Source organism: Falco peregrinus, chromosome 10, assembly GCF_023634155.1.
Source record: "Falco peregrinus isolate bFalPer1 chromosome 10, bFalPer1.pri, whole genome shotgun sequence".
NCBI classification, from domain to species: Eukaryota; Metazoa; Chordata; class Aves; order Falconiformes; family Falconidae; genus Falco; species Falco peregrinus.
In genome coordinates, this window is record NC_073730.1 from 30249893 (window position 1) to 30270514 (window position 20622).

At 47.1% G+C, this 20622-nt stretch overlaps 1 protein-coding gene across 1 annotated transcript; it reads left to right on the top strand.

Moving 5' to 3' along the window:
* The first annotated feature begins 82 nt into the window (after positions 1 to 82).
* C8A (complement C8 alpha chain) lies at positions 83 to 20157 on the top strand. The gene is made up of 11 exons (XM_005232976.3): positions 83 to 301; positions 2388 to 2484; positions 3411 to 3555; positions 4722 to 4866; positions 6390 to 6579; positions 8074 to 8274; positions 9607 to 9847; positions 13790 to 13918; positions 14623 to 14780; positions 16940 to 17162; positions 19672 to 20157. The coding sequence occupies exons 1-11, from the start codon at positions 183 to 185 to the stop codon at positions 19821 to 19823; spliced, it is 1800 nt and encodes a 599-aa protein (XP_005233033.2). The 5' UTR covers positions 83 to 182; the 3' UTR covers positions 19824 to 20157.
* Positions 20158 to 20622: the final 465 nt, after the last annotated feature.

Here is a 20622-nt window from a genome sequence, read left to right on the forward strand (position 1 = left end):
CAAAGGCCTCTGGGACGTGTCTTGATCCTTTGTGATCTGATCCGTGCTGCTGTCAATGATTTACCGCAGCGCTCTGGGGGCTGGTGGGCTCCGCGCTTGCTCTAGCAGTGCCTGCCCGACGGCATCCTGAAGCCTGAAGCTTTTGTTTGCAGCTGTAGCAAACATTTACATATGGAAAAATAATGCGGTGGAGCCTGTGTCGGCTTTCTCCTTTGATTCTGTCTATATGCTCGCTGGCTCTAACGGCTCGTCGGGCCACGGCCACAGTGCGCAGGGAGCTCGAGGCATCGCCTTCCCAGAGGTAAGCCCGCTCCCCCCTCACTTTACATATAGAAATTACAGACAAGTCAGTCAGCCCATCAATTTTGTCCTGACTTGAGGCATGTGCACACGGTGCTCTCTGTAAACAGCTATCGGGGAAAAAAAAATAAATAAAATATTGGCAGTTGGCCAAAGCCTAAGCTAGGCATCATAATTCCTTCTTATAGGAACTGTTTGCACAATGGTTTTTCTTTCGCAGATGACTATTAAGCTTTCTTAAACTTCCTTACCAAAATTACCATACTGGGTTTGGGCACTTGAAATGAATTCCCTATACAAGATGATTTACGAGCGAATATTTTTCATATTCTTTTTCATTATAATTATTTTGCATTTGACAATGTGAAGTTAACAAGTGCATGTGAATAACCCAATTTTCAATGCAAGCCAGATCCTCATACCTCCTTTTTTTTTTTCCCTTCAACATTATTATTAACCTATACAAGTGTCACTTAGGCTTTGAAGGAAGGGAATAAACAAGTTACTTTTTTCTAAAGCTATAGTGTCATGATAGGAAAATGGTAGGTGTTTTTTTTTTTTTTTCTACAGCTATTAATTTCAGGCTTGTTCTAAAGGCAAATATGATTTAGAAGGATCAAAAAAAGGTATCAGTGATAATTGGAACATGGAGACAAGAAGGCGGAAAGGAAAAAAAAAAGTGGTAGTGATACACTTAATTATGAAGGCTTATTCCGATAATCCCTTTTGAAAATGAACAAAGACGAGATTTTTGATGTTTGATGAACTTATCAAACAAGGCAGAATAATGAAGAGGTAAATGTAAAATCCAATCGAAGGTGAGCCAATTAAGTACTTTGTGAAGTGCTGAATGATACAGCCCACAAATCCTCCTGTCAGAGCAAAAAAGGCATCAATACAGGCGTGTCCTCCAGCTCTGTGTTTGTCTGCAGGCTCCTGTTCTCCTGGAGACACAGTGGGTTTTTATCTCACACACTGATCTGCATCCACGGGCTTCCTTGCTGAGCTGTGGTGGTTTTCATTTAGGAACTGTTCCACAGCCTACATCTACACTGATGCTTCCCCAGTGTGCCCCGCACCTCAGCTAATTATCAATATTTCTCTTTGGACTGCGGTCTCCTAAGTAAAACAGACTGCTCATTAGTTAAGCACCAAAATACTTATACTAATAATGCTGTTTTGGCTCAGAGTAACCCCTCAAAATGCTTTGAAGGCTGTGGCAAACACAGAGTTGTATTAGGATGCCACAAAGTGCTCCTCAAGACGGAGAATGCATTGCACAAAGATCATAGGAGCAGGGACAGAAATAGAGATTGTAACAACTGGGCTAGGAGGGCAGGGAAGTATTTCCTTACTGTTGCATAGTGATACTCGGTGTATGCGCAGAGAGTCTGATCCAAGGGCCATAGAGATACAGTACCCTTGCCGTTTGCTGCTTTTACACCCTTCCTTTAGTTGTTTTCCTCTTCTCAGAATGTACTTCCTTTTAGAAAGAGTCAACACTGCTTTGTATCTAGCCTTCTCGGCACTGCTGGTGCAGCCATTCCCACTGCTCCACAAAGCCCACGGGAATCAGACCCTGATTTCACACTCATCAGGAAAAACACTGACCATGAACTCACAAAGGTGTAAAAAAAAATGAAATCAATAGATTTCAGAACAGGCCCAAGGTGATAAACGTCACTGCTTCTGGAGTTTACGATGTGCTTCTGAGAAGACAGGGAAAAAAGAAGCCTTTCCTTAAAACCTGTCTCTTCCTGACATTCCTTCTGTTTACTCAGCGTGTTTGGTGATATAATATGTGACGTAGATGTATTTCATTGGAAAGGGCTAGGAGCTCTTGGGAAAGCAGGCAACCCAGGTCCTGCACCTGCTGCCGCTGGGGCCAGTTCTGATGGTGAATCTTTGGACGGGGCATCTTGGGTAGTACAGCCACCCTGGCTACAGGATGCTTCCCATTTCCTACAAAGTGGATTCCTGGTGGAAAAAAAAAACACACAGAGAGATGAATTCCCCCCTGCTAGCCCCCATCCCTCCTTAAAACACAACTTCAAAGACCACAGGCCACTGTCTCTTCCCCTCCTCAGAAGAAGCAGCAGAGATGTTAATTCTCCAGCTCCTGTCGACTGTCAGCTGAGCCAGTGGTCAGAATGGACTGATTGCTTTCCTTGCCAGGAGAAAAAAGTAAGGCTCCACCGTAATGTATTAATTTATCTTCAGATGTGTCTGTGATGAGGATGTACACACATTAATTATATATATTATACATATTCATCATTCTGAAGCATCCAGTATACTCATCCAAATATGACGGAGATGCTCCTCTACTAGAGAGGCTCTTACTTACCCTGGTGTAAACTGGGGAATAAATTCATTTAAGGCAGCAGAACAGCAAAATGCGAAATCAAGGCAAATAGCAGAAGAATCAGGCCCGAATATTTGCCCAAGACTTTCTTCCTTTTCTATCTCAGATTTAATTAAGTATCCCCTGATTCTTAATGCACATATTCCAATGAAATTAGAAGCAGTCTTCATTCATCAGCTCCTGTTCTCACTTTTTTATATCCTTTCACATATGTCTTCACAATTCAAAAATTTATTTTCAAATACTCGACATAATTTTGCTTTCTACTGAGTTTTTATCCCTGCATTTTTTTTGTTCCTATGCTTATAAATGATTTGGTTCTTCTCTCTTTCCGTGTATTTTTTTTCCTTCCCGGTTTAAAGACCAGCACTTCTTATTAATAATCCATCGGTAACGTTGCAGGACCAGTGTTGCATTTAGTGTCTGTGTCCATCTGAGCCTGATACATTTCAGGACAAAGCACGTGTAATGAAAAATCCCAGGTACAAAGTAGGAAAGAGATATTTAAAAACAGTCACCCCAGCCCCACCTGAATTCACTTACATGAACCTCAAGCAAATCTCCTGAGCTCCCACCTTGCTGCTGACTCTCCTCCATTTATCATGGACAAAGTCTTTGGGTTGCATGAAAAGATAACAATACAGATAGAAGTGATGGTTTTAATTGCTTTATCGCCTGCGGAGGTGGTGTCTCTGAGGGACATGGGTTAGGTGCTGGCGGTGTTTTTCTCTCTTGTGCGGTTTAGCACCGGTACCGGAGGCTGATGCAGCCGGCGGGGTTCGCAGGGCGGCGATGCGCGGGGCACCTCTGGGGTGAGCAAGCTTGCCGCGCCGAGACAACATGCACGGGACCCCCCAGCTGTGGGAAAGACTTTCGGTGTGAGGAAACAGGTGAGTGAACCAGGCACAAACTCTTGCCAAAGAGGTTTTGGTCCTGGGCGGACAGACCTGGGGTGATAGCAGCCCCCGCCACGGGCAGAGCTTTGCCAACCAGCCAGCAGGAGGGTAAACCAGTGCAAAAGGAAGCGGGAAATATCCCCATCTTTGTCTTTCCCCTCACTTTTACAGAAATCCATCCACGTTACACCCGAATTTGGATAGAAAAGAAGGCTGTGTGACTTGGAAAAGGTTAATTTTTCAGTGGAAATAAGAGAGTAGAAATATTCTGCTCCAACTGCTGTGCTGCGTGCTCACACTCCCCTCCACGGGCACCAGCGCTCCCACAGCACGCCACTTTCTCCCTCTGCAAAAGACATAGTTCAATCATGAATCCAACTAGCAATCTGTTGGGGTGATTTATTTATTTTTAGCCATCCCCAGCTCTGAGGATCGGGACAAGATACGGCTGTTCTCTGAAAGTTTGACTAGCCTTGACAGATTTTTGTTTTTTACACAAATGGCTCAAACTCCCATCTTGAGCCTTTAATGAAAATTCTATTGAAATTTAGAACTACGCGCCAGCCCTTGACCAGCTCATCAGCTGGAGCAGGTCATCACCACTCCATCGAGGCAAGTGCAGCAGCACCAGTTCCCTCCTGCCATGAACGTCATGTCAAGGCTTCCTCCTCACTCCCAGAAGCAAACACACTTTCAAGCTGCCCTTCCAGAAAACATCCATTCTTGAGCTATAATCACAGCAAGAAACTTCCCAAATACCTCCTGCAATAGGAAGAGGCTAAATTTCACTTTAATCAGACAGAATCGACTTTCTTGAGCCAAGTGGAGAAGCTATTGCTTCCTGTAGCTCCTTCCCACAAGCATGATTTTGAGTAACAAAATCAGCCCACCGAGGTGACCTCTCCTTGACTCCCATCCCCTGGGAGCCCAAGGGAGAGGCCAGCTTGGATCCAAGCTGTGCTCACGCCAGGTCGCAAAGGAAAATATCCTGCCAAGGAGCTGGGAAAAGCAAGCTCCCAATGGAAAAGCGTGGTGTTTAACACCCAGTGGGACTTCTTGTGGCCCCAAGATAAGGGTGGTAAACAGCACCATCAGGGCAAGCTGCCAAAAAAGGTCTTCTGAAGGGTGGATAAACCACTGCCTGTACCTGTGCACTGTAGGTCGCTGTGTTCAACGGCATCTGGTGTGCAACGGAGAGCCAGACTGCAGGGATGGGTCTGATGAGAGTAACTGTGAGGATGAAGGTATTGAAAGCCCTTGTGAACACCTGTTCCCAATCCCAGGGTCTGAAAAAGCAGCCCAAGGGTGAGTAACGAATCAATAGCTGCTACTCTCACAATCAGAACAGGACTGAGTTTTTGTAAATTGCTCTTCCTTCGTAACAGCAGTGCTCCGTGAGTTTATAGGGTGCTGTACAAGACCCAAAGGAGAGCTCCCGTCTCACGTAGCCATGTGTAGCAATGAAGGAGGCAGGAAAGTTCACCCCGGCTTTTATTTCAAATCCTGTCTTGGATTTACTGTCTGACCCTGGCCTCTCCCAGCCACTCTGTGCTTGTGATGCCCTCTTTATACTCCTGTCAAAAAATATCCTAGTTATCTCACAGCTTTCTCCAGTTGATAAAAGCCATATATTAAAGCAAACAGAAGACTTTGGAGATTCAGCAACCTGGTGCTGTTCATCCTTAAGGAGACTTGACTCCAGGATTTAGGACTCCAAAGCACAGACTGAAGGCAGAGAGCCTGAGCACCACACAAATAGATACAAGCAGGGTAAATACTCTATCCATGAAGAAGTGTCACCCTGTTCAGTTTCAAATTTTGATTAGGTAATACATGCAAAAGAAAACTCCAGACCAATTTGAAAGGCAAACTGTCTGCTGCGACACCCCTGGTTTAAAACTTATGCTTTAGCCAAGGTACTGCTTAGTCTCACTTGGAGAACACGTGCTGCAGTATGAGCACATAGTCAGCCACCCGAGAACCTTCCCATCAGCTCGATCCAACGTTCTCTGGAGTCCATGAGGTAAATGTCTCTCTGGTCCAGGGCCGAAGAGAGTCCATCAAAATTTTTTCAAGGCATACATTAATTTTAACCAAGCACCCATTTAGTCCCGCTCTCTGATGCATTTCTCCTGCAGACCACACAAAAGCAATAGCATTTACTAGCTTAGTCTTAAAGATGATTCCCTGTTGTGAGGAGCAATGCTGCTGTCTAGTTTGAATAATGCTTTTACTTGGGCCATGGAATTACAGGGAATATTTGGTAATAGGCAAGACTTCAGAGGGAAGCAGCTGCGATGGCTGGAGAGCAGGAAGAAAGGTGTAAGGAACAGTAAGTGAGAGACTTGGCAAAGCAGAAGCAGGCTGCAAGTCTAGGGAGGGTGCTAACTCCCCTGATAAATGAGACCATTATTAAAAGGAAGGAGATGAAATTAAGATAGAAAACAATTAACAGAAAATGCCAGGAAACACTTTGTGACAGTGAGATGCATTAGGCTCACAGGGGACCTGGAGGAATGCCAAGACGTCGGGACTTTCATCACTACTTGCTGGGATGGGCTGGACAACTTCACCAATTTCTTCTACTTCTAGCTTAGGAGTCCAAAGCGATGTCTTGGAAATAAAATGCCTGTTTGTCTCCTTTGGGAAGGACATAGCAAGGAGATAATAAACCCAATCCTTAGATTTTTAGGTGCTATCCAAATTCAAAGTCAGAGACCTGAGGACAGATAACTTGGAGTGTCAGGAGAACAGAAACAGTGACAGAGACTATTGGGGAAATACAAGGGGAGCTATGGATAACTTTCCAAATGCTGCTTCTTTCCAAGATACAATATCCTAACACAGGAAGAGAGCCAGTACGTGTATGATCCTAATTTTTTTGGAGGCCACTGTGAGTATGTCTACAACGGTGAGTGGCGGGAGCTGAGGTACGACGCTGCCTGTGAACGTCTGTACTACGGAGACGATGAGAAGTATTTCCGCAAACCTTACAACTTCCACATATACCAATTCCTAGTAAGTACTCTGGGTAGTCAAATTTAGGAACGTTTTCCCAGATAAAAGTCAAGCTTGCTATAAAGATATTGTACGGTTTAGCATTCACTATGGATTGACTTGCAAGGTACCCTTCTCCAGCTGTCCCCGAGACAAGCAGCAAGCGATGATATAAATGCTGTTTTATGGCACATCAAGGAGCTGACGTGCTATATCACCCAGGCATCGCCACTGCTTACTCTGGCCCGCTCAGAGCCAAGAGAAATGTGTTTTCTCTAAATTCTGCTATTAATGAGCTGCAGAGCTTGCACAAGCCACTTGCCTCTCCAGGGATGAATTTGGCCATGTGGAAAATGGGAACAATGATACTGGTTCAATCTTAGAAAGCCTTTTAAGTCTATGGCATGGCTACAAGGGATATAAATCCAAATCCTGAGCGAGACCGAGACCCTGCAAGCCATCACCATGAATCACAACGCCTATACTGTGGGGTCACATCTGATGTTGGAGACTGAACTAAGCAGAGCAAGGGTTCAGCCTGGGTCTTCCATGTCCTAAGTGGGTGCCTTGGCCACACTGTTCAACATTTCTCATGCTTTTTGACATGAATGAAAGAAAACACATTATTCCAGGGGAACGTTACAGCCACAGGCTCAATACAAGTGGCTCTCATGAACTCCCAGCAGGTGGAGTCCCCTGTGCTCCCTAGTCCCCAGCTGGAACCCAGACAGACCCACCACACGGACCACGTTTTCTTGCCCCCGATGACCCCATTTTCTGCTGCTAGCAGTGGTGGACATCTGCACCGTGGTCAGGCGCTGAGGGACACTCGAGCATGCCCTATACACGTCTACCTTAGGAGTGTACCCGCTGCGGTCTAGGAAGTCACTCACAATGGTGTGAGATGGTTTTTTGCAGTGTTGGTAGTTCAGCTGGCTTTTTACAGAGATGGCAAATGACACAGCCTGGATTCAGCAAGGCTGCTCCATTTCACATGCTGGCAAAGTAGAGCTGTCAAGGAAAAGGTCACTTCTCTAAAACACAGGCAAAACAATGTTTGTTTTCTAGTGCTGCCATTGCAAGTGGCTGATTTTTTTTCCTAAATAAATTCATCCAGAAGCAGGCTGGGGAGAAAAAATTCAGTCCAAATTGTTAGGATTTGGCAGAGCTGTAAGGAAGCGGAAGGAAGGCTTTATGATGGGAACGTCAAGCTATCTCAATATGTACCATTACTGGTTCTGGCTCTAATGGTACTGCTTGGACTGGCTAAACACTAACCTTTCCCCCATCTGGAGACAGTCGAAGCAAAATGCATGGCTTTACCCACATTTCTCACCTATTTCCAAATGTAACAGTACGTGACTTAATTCTCTATTCCACATCCACTGAAGTCAATGTCAGTGCTGTCAGGAGCATCGCGGGCTTCAACAGAGGCATCATCAGCTCCTTAAAGAAACAGAGGTTAAAAAGGAAGGGAAGTACCTGAAAAATTAATGTCTGCTCCTCTCACTTTAGGCTCATGCTGATTCTGGATTCGCTTTTGAGTTTTACGAGGATTCAAAGGATCTGCTTGATGCCCTTAAAAGTGACAAAACCAGAACAAACGGCTTTACCATTGGTATTGGGCCTGGAGAATCAGATATCCAATTAGAACTGGGCTTCACTTTATCAGGTGGCAAAGGATCCTTGAAGAATTTCACACAATACACTGCAAAGGTAAAAAAAAAATAAAATAATATCAGTGATGCATATGCTCCAGTCATGTCATCTGTGCATCACATGGTCTGGCTGTAACTTATGTCAGTTTATTTTCTCAATTGCATTTTTTAACACATAGTAATTGTACCTTAATTTGTTCATGTAATTGCAATATGATCGTTAGTAACCCTGTTTGTTGTTCTTATTACGTTTTAGCAAACAGGGAGTGGGAATAAAATTGAATTACGAAGTACCGCAACACATGTCATCTCACCCCATCCTGTTTCATGGCTACATTAAGCACATAAATAAAAAAATGCTTAAAGTGACGATGAGGGAGGAGGAAATATCAAAATGTTGATCAAAACAGTTGTCCTCAGGGAATGATCTCCGGTAGCAAATATATCTTGTTCAAATTAATACAAGCTGCCTTGTGATGGGGAAATATGCTACTTTTTATGGGAGGTTAAAATACTGCTCCAAAAAAAAAAAAAGAGTACCCGGTAACAGGGTGCATGTCTCACAGTGGGTTTACATCACGGACCAGCTGTGACGACCTTTTTCCAATCTAATAACACGAGTGCTGGTATTTCCCACATTCACTGTGCCCCATCTCACTTCTCTTGTGGCTGCTGACAGAAAACAATAAAGAAGAATTACTTTGATGGTTTTCTGAGTTAAAATGCCCTTAAAAGCTGTTTGAAATGGGCACCATTATAGTATTTACTGTGCCCTTGTCTAGACCCACACAATGTTTGCAGCTAAATGATGATCTATTGTTGGAGGAATCATTTAAAGGGCTGTTCTGGTTGCACCAGAGCCTTGCCTGAGGCAGCAGCTAAGCTGGAAGAGGAGCTGTGGATCGGGTGGTATATCCAGGGAATCCTCCTCCCGTTGGCGCCTTCCTCACCAGGGTTCCCCTTCCTGGCCAGACTGGGCTGGGCTTGCCTTCAGCCCTTGTCCTGCACTACTGGTTGAGGCTGTGGAAAAAAGCAAAAGGGAATAACCAGTATGGAAAGGAAAGCAGAAGAAAGAAATGGAGGATGGAGGAGAATCATGCAGAGCCCTATTCTGATCGTTTTCACACACCAATAAAAACCCCCACAGCATCCAAACCCACGGCTTTGCCCTCCACCTCATACAGCACACCAGAAAGAAACACTAAAGAATTACCACCGATTTCGTTTAAACCCAGGTTTGTTTTCATGCCTTCAACATACACTGACAGTCAGAGAGCCAGGCTCTCCTCTGCAAACCTAACAACTAGACATGACTTGTTTGTTTGTTTGTTTGTTTGTTTGTTTTAAACAAACGCTGAGTGGCAGCTCTTCTTTCCTTTACCTCCAACAGGAGGTTGGATTCATTAGAAGTGTGACGAAGGTGCAGACAGCCCGTTTCAAGATGAGAAGAGACAACATAGTTTTGGATGAAGATGTGCTGCTCTCCCTGCAGGAGCTCCCGGACACCTACAACTATGGCATGTATGCCAAATTCATCAACGACTACGGCACCCATTTCATGACGTCTGGCACCATGGGGGGCGTCTTTGAGTACATCCTTGTCATCAACAAGGAGGAAATGAGAAGAAAAGGTTAGAAAATGACACAGATACTCTCTCTTCACAACTTCTGCTCTAAACCAGGGGTTTCCAACCTGGTGGCCATGGGGTGGGTCCAGTCCACGGGAGCAATTCATCTGGCTCTGGCTGCTCCCCACAGCCATCGTGGCCCTGGCCCTGGGAGGGTGGGTGCTCTTTGGCATCTCTTTGCTGAGCTGGCACGCATGCCCCGTCACACGAGAGACACGTACTGGTCACAAGCCCCAAAATGCATGGTGGGGGTGGGGCAGGGGTACCTGCGTGTTGTTCACTAGGTGGACACTCTACTGGCCACAGAGCAGGGGACAGATAAGCTTGAGTATCAGAAAACGTCCTTCCTGCTCTAATTTCAGAATCTGCGTGAGATTTTGGTGTCTTAGGGAGGAACCCGAGCATCTTCTTCTCCCTTTCTTTCAGTGTGACTTTCTAGACTTCTCCAAACTTCCCCTATTTCTAATAGTCTTTGTTCTGGCCATAATCATGAATGCTCCAGGACTTCAAACTCATCCAGAACAAAGAAAGATAGCCCACTCACGGTTTAGCCTCCTAATAGTGAGGATTTCAATTTTCTGTAAATGGCAATAACGCCTTGCACTTGGCAATAGCTCTGCCACTTTACTCTGGTTAGTGTCAGATCTGAAGACTAACAGACTTCTGTTAGCTCCAGTTCTCAACAGACCAGAGTCTATGAGGCTGGAGAGCCATATCTCGTAAATCTCAGTTACATAAAACATCCACTGCAGATGCCTACAGAGCAAGAATAGCCATTACTGGCGAGCCAAAAGCATGACATTTTTCCTAGTCAAAAACATAAGATGCAGAACAATAACAGGGCACTTCAGTACACTAACTGGATTGTCAACTCCTGCAAAGGTGTCAACCATGCCATAGATCCCACTGCCCGCTCTGCCAAGGATAATGGTGCCTCGGTAACTCCAGGCTGGACGTTTATGCAAGAGAAAATTGTGATCTTGGACAGGACAACAGGTGGAAATTGCTGCAGTTGGTGCCAATTGCTGTAATTCCATTAATTTCCATGGTTCTGCCCCAAATTCTGCCTCTGGTCTGAAATGGTCTGGTACTATCAGCACTAGGATAACTATGCACTCCACGGTGAGGGCTGACCATGCCAGTTTTTCCACAAGGAATTACCGACTGAGAGAATTTTCATCAAGTTCCTGAACTACTAACATTTGGAAACACGACGCCTCTGCAGATCATTTATTCACTTTGAAAAGCGAGTGATATAGAAGTGAAGAAGATCTTGGCAAGCAAGTCTTCAGGAAGCAGGCTGCCAATTTCAGAGGAAGAATGAATCGAGAGCATGTGGAGGGAGGCTATTATTTCACTTCATCTTGTGCCTGCTGCGTATATAAAGAGGAGATTTACTGCCACGAGATGCCTTATCTTAGGAAAGAAGGATGCTGAAGTTCAGTAAAAGACAAAAATGTGCCCCAGTAGAGAGGTCGTTTTCATTCTAATGTAGCATGCTTCTGTAATTTTCATCTAACCCAGGCTCTGCCAGAAAGTCCCCATTTCCCAGGTCAGAGGTGCTCTACGTCACACGACGCAGACCCAGAAGGACCCAACCACGTGGAGCTGCGTGACGCAGAGCACCGCTGACCTGGGAAACGTGCCACACCACGGGCACACACACACATGTTTGCAAGAGGACTATCCACCTTCCCTGAGGAATGGACAGGATCAGGACAGAAGTGCTCAAGACTTAAAACGCGACCTTCCTAAGAGTCTGAAGCGCTGCAGATGCCTGCAGATGTACCGCTGAGTCCCCACAGGGATGAGCAGCATGGCACCTGCTTTAGATCAACCACGGCTCCCGAGAGCCCGCCTAGCCCACGAAGCTCTATGCTAAATGCTCTGGGAGAGAAAACACTCCTTTTTTATAGACCAGTGATTAAAGCGCATGCCCAGGAAAAAGATCCCTAGGCTGGGTCCAAGGACAGCTTGGGTGATTGCTGAGCGTCTAGCTAGGCACAGGCATGAGCTGGACTCTAAGCATCTAGGAAACCTGAATTTTGCAAACGAAGACACCCTCTGGGTTTAGATACCCAGGAATAGGCTGCAACTCACCGGTGCAGAGCTCAGGGTGGCAGTTTTGCTGCCAGACCCATTTCTAGCTTTCAGGCTGCAAGGGCTTGCATGGATGTGGTCGTGAATGAAATAAATACATATGTCAGAACAAGGTCCCTTGATGCTCTGCCATCAATATTTTTCATTACTAGTTTTTAAAATAGATTGTTACGGTTCTATTATTTAGCAGAAAACAGTATAATGTGTTCACACATTACAAGAACATTTATGGGAGAAAGATTATGCACAGATTAAATTAGAAAGAGTCTTCATATATTCTGATTAATTCAAAATGCAGCAGTAAATCTTATCACTTGAGCACATTTAGCTATCGCAAATTATATCATATAAAAAACCTATCAGAGCTCCCCCCTCAAGTGCCAATATTTTCTATGACCACCCTTTTGCAATGATAACCACTTTTCATTTATCAAGACCCGATCTTGCTGCAACCAATAGCGAATTGTATTGACAGACCCTCGCTGATCATAATTACTCAACAGGAACCATGGCCAATCAATTAATCAGGGTGTTCCTCAAGTTTAATTTTATGGCCCTCCAACACCAAGATAAGCAATCACTCATATTGCTTTGGGTGAATGAACTTTACCCACTGTGTTTACAACTGTTGAACGGTTTAGTACGAGTAATTGAGTGCCACACATTTAATCTTTCTCAAGGGCCCAGTTTTGCAATGGGATGTAATCCCCCCTGAAGTCTTGAGCATGCTTCAGCTCTCACCAGTTTGAATCCAGGACTTGTAGCCCCTTCCTCAAGATGCGGAGCAGCTCCGCCAGTTGGGACCCACCGCGCCAACGAGCAGCTCCAGCGAGCCTCTCCTGCAGGGTGTGTAGAAGGCAGCAAAACAGCAAGCTACGGGCGTTTTACCAGTATTTTAAACACAAGCAAGGCCAGACCCTGCTCCCCGATGCTGGGCTGAGGCAGTTCAGCAGACACCATTCCGGGCTGGGGCTCGGACAGAGCTTCAGCCTTTAGACCATTAAGCCATGATGCACAAATCCTGCTGACCTCCTTGCCCCCCTTCCAGTGCCACCGCATTGATCGCTGGGCTGCTTTGTAAAACACTTTAAGGTCCTCCGACAAAAAGAGCAATATAAAAGTTACCTATTACTTACAATACCTGTATTTATAGAAATCAATGGATTTTTTACCTGTTAAAGAAGACGGCCTTATATTTGCAGCACAGTGGTATGTACATAAACCCAGGCTGTATGAAATATGCGCATTGCTTACCTTGGTGAAACCACCTCATTAGTTCCCTTCTCCCCTCTGCAGTCCCTTCATGGGTCTCCAGTTACGTATTTTCATGATGTATGTGGTAGTGCTGGCTGGCAGCAAGGCTTTGGCAGCTCTCAGCAGACAGACCCTCTGCAAGTTGCTACTGAAGATGCTACTTAAACCCCCAATACATGGGTCAGGTCCTGAGTTTAGGGAAATTAGTGAGCATCTATTGATTTCAGCTGCTGTTCCTGGCTTTACCCTAGATTCAGTCTGCAAAACCCTCAAATGTTTTAGATTTAAACAAATAGACCAAACAAGGAAATAAGTGCCTGAAGCCCTGTGTTCAGGTTTCTGCTTTCTTTTAATACTTTCTAAGGAAACAAATTTCACGGTAAGGACATTTCCCTGCTCACCTATCATGTGACAGGCCCAACATACCCCAACAAAATATTGGCTGTTCTCTGCCTGGAACAGCTCCTGAATTTGCAAAACAGGCCACACAAATAACTATTTTCTTCATTGATGGAGGGGAAAAAAGCAGGTAAATGAACAACCTTCCACTCAGAATGAGCCACTGATTTTGTCGGTTTTCTTGTTTTGCAGACATCAGCGCTGAAGAGATAAGCGCCTGCATTGGCCACTCCATTGGCCTTACAGTCAGGGAGAGTGAACAGCGTTTGGAAGCATCTGTGTCATCCTCCGACTGTGCAAAGAAAGGATTTCTGAAAACTGGTATGACAGCAGGGCAGATGTCTGTCACAGCATCTGGCATCGCTTTGCTTGGTCACTTGGGCGTGGAGATTCAAGCGGGGTCACACAAGGGGACGGAGAAGGGAGCTCTGGTGCCATCTCCAGCCGTGGATCCGGCCCAGTTGTGGGACCAACGCGACTTTGGGTCCCAGTCTCCAGGAGTGCTAATTGCTCTTGAAAGAGCAGGAATTAAGGCAGCAATCCCTGGATTAGGAACACGTGTACATAGAGGCAGTGGGGTGGCTGGAAGGCTGCAGTTCCTGTGGCCATGACAGACTGGGAATGGATGACAAGGGCAACGTGGCAACTATTAAAGAAGTCAAAACTGACTATAAAAAGTATAAAAAGAGGCTAGGAAGCCCCAGATCGGTAAATCACTTAACCAGCTACAGACAGCATGATCTACTGCCCACACGCTAACTAGAAGCCAAGGCTGGAGGCATGTAGGCTCTTCAGGCTGCACCAGCTTAGAGCCTTCGGGATGCTCAATTCATCACCGGCCGCCCTGTGGTAACGTGGTCCCGCAAGCAGGGGATGCCAAGCTCCCATCGATTCCAGGAGGCAGCATCGGTGATGCTCACTGACAGCCCCCTTGCATGACTTGCATGACTTACCTCCATTAAGCAATTTCTTGTGTACGTGTGGGAACGGTAGCTAAATAATATGGGTGTGATTCAACTTTTCAGATGCTGAGAGCAACAGTGCAGTTGTGGAAGATATTATTCCCCGGATAAGAGGTGGAGATACCAGTTACAGCGGAGGACTCTTAAACAGTTGGGATGGCAATATGTATCGTCACTGGGGAAGGTCATTAAAATATAATCCTGCTGTTATTGATTTTGAGGTAAGGCTTTTCTGCAGTTGAAGAAACTCTGCCACTATAAGGAATGAAAGTGTAGTCGAGCAGATCATTTTGTATTTTTATTGTGATTCTATCACAGAACAAGATTAAATGTAATGGGCCACTGATCTGGTAACCTCTTATTCATTTCACAAAGGGGAGTACATCTCCCACCGACCGCATCCGCAGGGAGACGGACAAGGAGCTTAATGCTGGATTAGTGGCGAGTTCAGTTTTTGATGTGTTCCCAAACAGCTTCCCAAAGAATGGCTCTTTGCGGCTGCATTCACCTCTATTATTTTCCCCGCTGCTCTCCGCCCTCCCGTATAAGCAGGGGACCCCTGGGGGGCTGGGGAAGGAGTATTGCCTCCCTAGGCAAGGGCTTTGCATAGACCCCCCCACTTTTCACCTGCCTCAGAGCCGCAGTGGCTATGCCTAACCTCTGCAGACCATGGTGGCTGTAGCTGAGAGTGCTTCCAGGGAATTTAGAGCAGGGGGCTCCTGGCTGCTTTGCCAGGTGGGTCCTGTCTTTCTCCATGCTCCAAAAGGGGGTCTGTGGCCATAAAAATCCACCAAGAGTTGCTTCTCCCTTTCATTTTATCGGATGCTCCATAAAACGGAAAGATCACCGAAGCATCCTACAGGGCTCCAGAGGTGGGGAAGAGACAGGTGCAAGCAGAGGGGATGGGAAGGGAGAGAGAAGAGCAACCCTGCAAACAAATAATGCAGGGCCAGAGAGTGCAGAGGTGTGAGGAGCTGGGCACAGCTCCTTGGCTGTGGTCAGGAGTACCACATCTACCCCGAGATGCTATGACCACTGCTCTGCTCCGGGAGCGCAGCTGGGGGGTGTGGGGGAAGTACCTCAGTCATGGCAGGGACATGCTGCCCCATCCATCCCTCTCATCTTCATTTGAAAGCACCCCGCTCCCGGCTCTGACAGAGGGTGGGAGAAGGGAAAACGGAACGAGGAATTACCTGCGTTATTGGCAGGGCAAGAAGGATGCTGCAAACCTTCCTGGACAGCACCCCAGCGGCAGAAAGCCCCAATAACACAAAAGCACTTTCAGTTCCAGCGGCAGGTTATTCACCTTTCTGCACAAGTTCCCATCAATCCTGGGCAAAATTTATTGCAATTTTCCAGTAAACCATGCGCTGACCTCCCTGCTGGCTGCTCCGGGGCTCAGCAGTCACTGTGCAACCAGAGCTGCCAATAAGTGCTCGTGTCACCTTCAGCAGCTCTTATCTGCAGCTCCCTCTCGTTTGTTAATCGGGCTGGTGCAAATTTGCCTAAGAGCTCTTCTCAAAGCTTGGCTGATGCTCCCCATGACTCGCTCTCACTGAGCCTTGTGCTATGAGACAGTGCCTCACTCTTCTCTGGGACCAGTTTCCACAGATCCCCAGGCAAGACACACAGCACTCGCACAAGACTCATGGACAGACAAATGTAAATATGTGTCCTCAGCCCAGCCCTGAGCTTTTAGCTTAAATATTCATATGCATATGAATATTCAGTTGTTACAATTGCAGTTGCCCAAACTGGACTATTTTTGCTGAATGATCTATAGAACTGGGTTTTGCTACTAGAAATACTAGGAGCATGTTATATTCTTAAAGCTGTAGACGGCACAGTATCATTTCATGACATCAAAAGGCAAAAAGTATGTAGGAAGAATTCTCCACACTCAGCATTTACTGGACGGTTCCCATCGGGTGACCATTAATGGCAGGTTGGCATCAAAGTTTTGATGATAACCACTGTCCAAAGCTCTTACCAAAACATTTTGATTCAAAAAGGCAAAAAGCATGCAAGAATCTCTGAGATCATGACAGCACCAAGAAATCAGTCAAAAAATGGGCTTACTGGGGTGTTTTGATTTATCATTTGTATCTAAACTGGAACTCCAAAGCACGTCCAGAAAAGCCAATCCCACACAAATCTCTAGGATGAGGAAGGTTTTGGTACGGTGGTTTGTCGCTGGGGCCCATCGGTCATGGTAACACATTTGCATGATGTACATGGAGCTGTCGAGGAAGACAAATGAGTTTTTTCTGAGCCCCGAGTTTATCGAGCAATGTCACAGCTCTCTGGCTGCGGTGTGGTAGCGTCCCAGTTGAAGCCCAGCTGAAATTGTCTCCGTGCTATTCATCTCCATCCTACGCAGCTGCAGCCCATCCATGAAATTCTCCGCAGAAGCAACCTCGGCGATATGGAAACCAAACGGCAAAACCTGAAACGGGCTTTGGACGATTACTTGTTGGAGTTCAACGCCTGCCGCTGCGGACCGTGCCAGAACAACGGTGAGCCCGTTTTGGTGGGAGACACCTGCTTCTGCCAGTGCCGCCCCGGTTACGGAGGCCCTGCCTGCGAGCAGACGAAGCGCCGAGGTAAGACCCCGGCCCACACCTGCGGCAGGGAGGGGGAAAGGCAGCAAAGGGACAGGGTCCTCCCCCCCCCCCGCTTACCCAACAGCTCTTTGCATCCATGCATCAATCAAGCCTTCACTGCCATATTGCTCTCCTTGCCATGCCATCCTAGGCAGCCCTGCGAGACACTTAAATTAGCAGCTTAGGTGATTATGACAGATAAATCAGTGGAAACGAGGATGTGTTTAATAGCCGGAGACTGGCTGACATGTTGCAAAGAGCTGAGCTGGGATTCGGCGGCAGCACCCTGGCAAAACCCCGCTGCCTGCACTGCCCACCCAGGGGTGGGCTCTGCCTGCCTGCAGTGCTCTACGGGCACAGCTCGTTACTGTAAATGAGACCGTCACCTGGTCCTCACCAACCAGGATGTCACGTATTCAGGACGGACATTCTCTGGAGTGCTTGCAGCGTGCGGCTAAGGATGCCTGCTGCAAGGGTGACAGCACCGACCTCGCTGGGCAGGGAGGGCAGGGAGCTGAAAGGGCCGGGCGAAGCAGCTGGGGAGTGGTGCACAAGCAATGTGCCACCCAAAATGCTGTTTGAGTAAAAAATTGCCACATTGCCAGACTTCTCCCCTCCAGTGCCCCCGGGAAACACTTTAACTAGAGGCAAGTATCTATTTGGGGAGAGAAAAAAAATGTGTTTTTCCAAAGTGACAGGCTTTTATTTATGTTTTCTTTATCACTTTATATACTATCCTAAAAAATTAAATAAGTGGCAAAAAAAGCTAATCTTGGAACATGCTCTTATTTAAAAAAAAATGTTACAGTTCTTTCTGGATATTTTTGTCCTAATTTGCGATGACAAAAAACTCCAAATCTCAGCACATGAAGCTGGCAGGAAAATCTATCTTCAGAGCAGTTCCACCAGGCAGGGCTCCAGGCTTTCAGCCATGTGCTCATAACTAGGGTCTCACCACTGGAAAACCAAAGCTGTGGTGAGATAAGGAGTTAGAGCAGAGCTGGGTAGATGGTTTACGAAGCTGAGCTCAAAAGCATTGCTTCAGTGACTGCAAAGTGGGTTTCTTTAAAAATCTCAGGCTCTTTGGGTTGGCTTCAAATCCAGGGGATGTGCCTGAGATGGTCCCATGGGATGGGGGAGAGAATCAGAAGAGTAAAAGTGAGAAAACACATGGGTTGAGATAAAGACAGTTTAACAGGTAAAGCAAAAGCTGCACACGCAAGCAAAGCAAAGTGAGGAACTCGCTCACCGCTGCCCACGGGCAGGCAGGCTCAGCCGCCTCTGGGACAGCTGGGCTCCATCATGCCTAACCAGCACTTGGGAAGACAAGCATCACCATTACCGTGCCGAATATCCCCCCCCCCCTTCCCCCAGCTTCATAGGCTGAGCACGACTTATGGTATGGAGCATCCCTTGGGTCAGCGGGGTTCAGCTGTCCTGGCTGTGTCCCCTCCCAGCCCCTTGTGCCCCCAGCCGCCTCGCTGCTGGGCTGGGGTGAGAGGCAGAAAAGGCCTTGGCTCTCTGTGAGCACTGCTCAGCAATATCAAAAACATCCTGTATTATCAACCCTGTTTCCAGCACAAATCCAAAACGCAGCCCATACTAGCTACTGTGAAGAAAAACCCAGGTGAAACCCGTATAGATGAGGAGCTTGGAAAGCTCAGGCCCTGGCCCCAAAGCGTGCCCACCGAACTGGCCAGCCCCCCTGCTCCCTGACTTTAGCAATAGTGGGGACAGACACACTTCCAGCTCGTGGGCAATTTTTCATTTCAGATTTTTAGTTCCAAAACTCATTTAAGGCCAAACTCCGTTTTTGTAAAGCACGATGCTTCAGCAGACGGCAAACGCAGCTTTCCACCCAGCACTACGTCAGAGCACACACATCCATTTGTGCTGTCTGGATTAATAAAGTGCCCAAGCCAGGCATGAAGGCCAGCTGAGTAAATAAAAACCGACAGTAAATGACAGCCATCAAGCTTTCCCATCATTCAGGAGCACCACCATAATCCATAGTATTGAATGCTCCTGACAACTCAGTCTGTACTGTAATGAAAAAGCCTTGAAATCACCCACCTCCAAAAGGATGGGCAGACTTTTCAGACACCTCCACGACACTAGGAGACCTCTGTCCCTCTGTCTCGGGCAGAGGTGAGAAAGTCAGTGCAGGGAGAGCTGTCGGCTGCCCTTTGGGAAGGAAAGCCAAGATGCAGCCTTTCAGATGAGCAGAGGAGAGAAAGAAACAGCTAGTGGTGCCTGAAGGAGATGATGCTGGCTTCAAAGCACCTTGATCACAACAGCCGTCCGTGTGCTGGGCACGGCGGGGGTGGACCAGCGAGTCCCACCCACAGCACAGGGTACAGAGCCAGAGCCGAAACCGCAAACTGCTGGCAGCACCTTCCACCCTCCCCTGCTCCCACCCAAAGCACGCCACCGCAGTCAGGCCCTACGGAGCACTTCAGACTTGAATATTACTACTTTTTCCCCCCTCTTTTTTAATATACGCTTACAGGCGGTGAGACGAACGGGCGCTGGAGCTGCTGGTCGCAGTGGTCTCCCTGCCAGGCGGGCACAGCGCGGCGCAGCCGGCAGTGCAACCAGCCGGCCCCGCAGCGTGGCGGCGAGCCCTGTGCCGGCAGGGCCCTGCAGAGCAAAGCCTGCTGAACGCCCCGGTCGGCATCGCTCCCCGCCGCCACGGTGGAATCTGTGCCTGGCTATGGAATTACACCCGGGACAAGCAATTGCCCAGTATCGCATTTCTAGACGCGTGGAGACATGCTGGATTCACGGGGTAAAAGCAGAGCAATGGCTCCAGGTGACGGATCATGCCTGGCTGCCCCCTCGCCCCACCAGGTGTGATGGGAGCCCACCAGTTCACAGCTGCACGGCTGCACTGCGGGAGATGGTGGAGAATCCACGCGGGTGGCTTTGCTGCTGGGTGACTGTGGGGCTATAACTTGTCAAGAAATAAATTTACTGGAAGTGTTTACATAAATAAGCTTGACTCGCAGCAATTTTTATATTCGACTTTGGAAAACCCATTGAAAGCTCATGGTCCCTGCGTTTTTATGCAGCTGGTATTGGCATATGTACTACGAAACTTTTGTAAGTTGGCACTGCCAGATTTTTAAGTCCAGCATGTTGGCCAGGGCTGCATTTGCAGCAAAGCCATATGCTGTTCTGCATGGGAGGAGGCTTAAGCCTAAAGATGCAGAAGCATCATTGTGAAACATGAACCCAAACTGATGAAGAATCTTAAATTAATAAATAAATAGATAGCGAGGCTCGAACACACCTATTCGGCCGAGGATGCTCACACACAAGCGAAGGCTATTCCTCTTTAAGATCAGTGATGAATCGACTATTAGCACGCAGGCGTTTTATCTCCCAGGCACCCAGAGCTGGAGAAGATGTTAACGGGCTGCTTGATTTAAGGGGCTTTTTTGAATGTAAGACGTAAATC

Excerpts from the sequence above, each read along its gene's own strand:
- C8A (XM_005232976.3), top strand. The coding sequence starts at position 183 with ATGCGGTGGAGCCTGTGTCGGCTTTCTCCTTTGATTCTGTCTATATGC. Across the intron at positions 14,781-16,939 it reads CTGCTGTTATTGATTTTGAG|CTGCAGCCCATCCATGAAAT; the intron begins GTAAGGCTTTTC and ends CATCCTACGCAG. Across the intron at positions 17,163-19,671 it reads CGAGCAGACGAAGCGCCGAG|GCGGTGAGACGAACGGGCGC; the intron begins GTAAGACCCCGG and ends ATACGCTTACAG.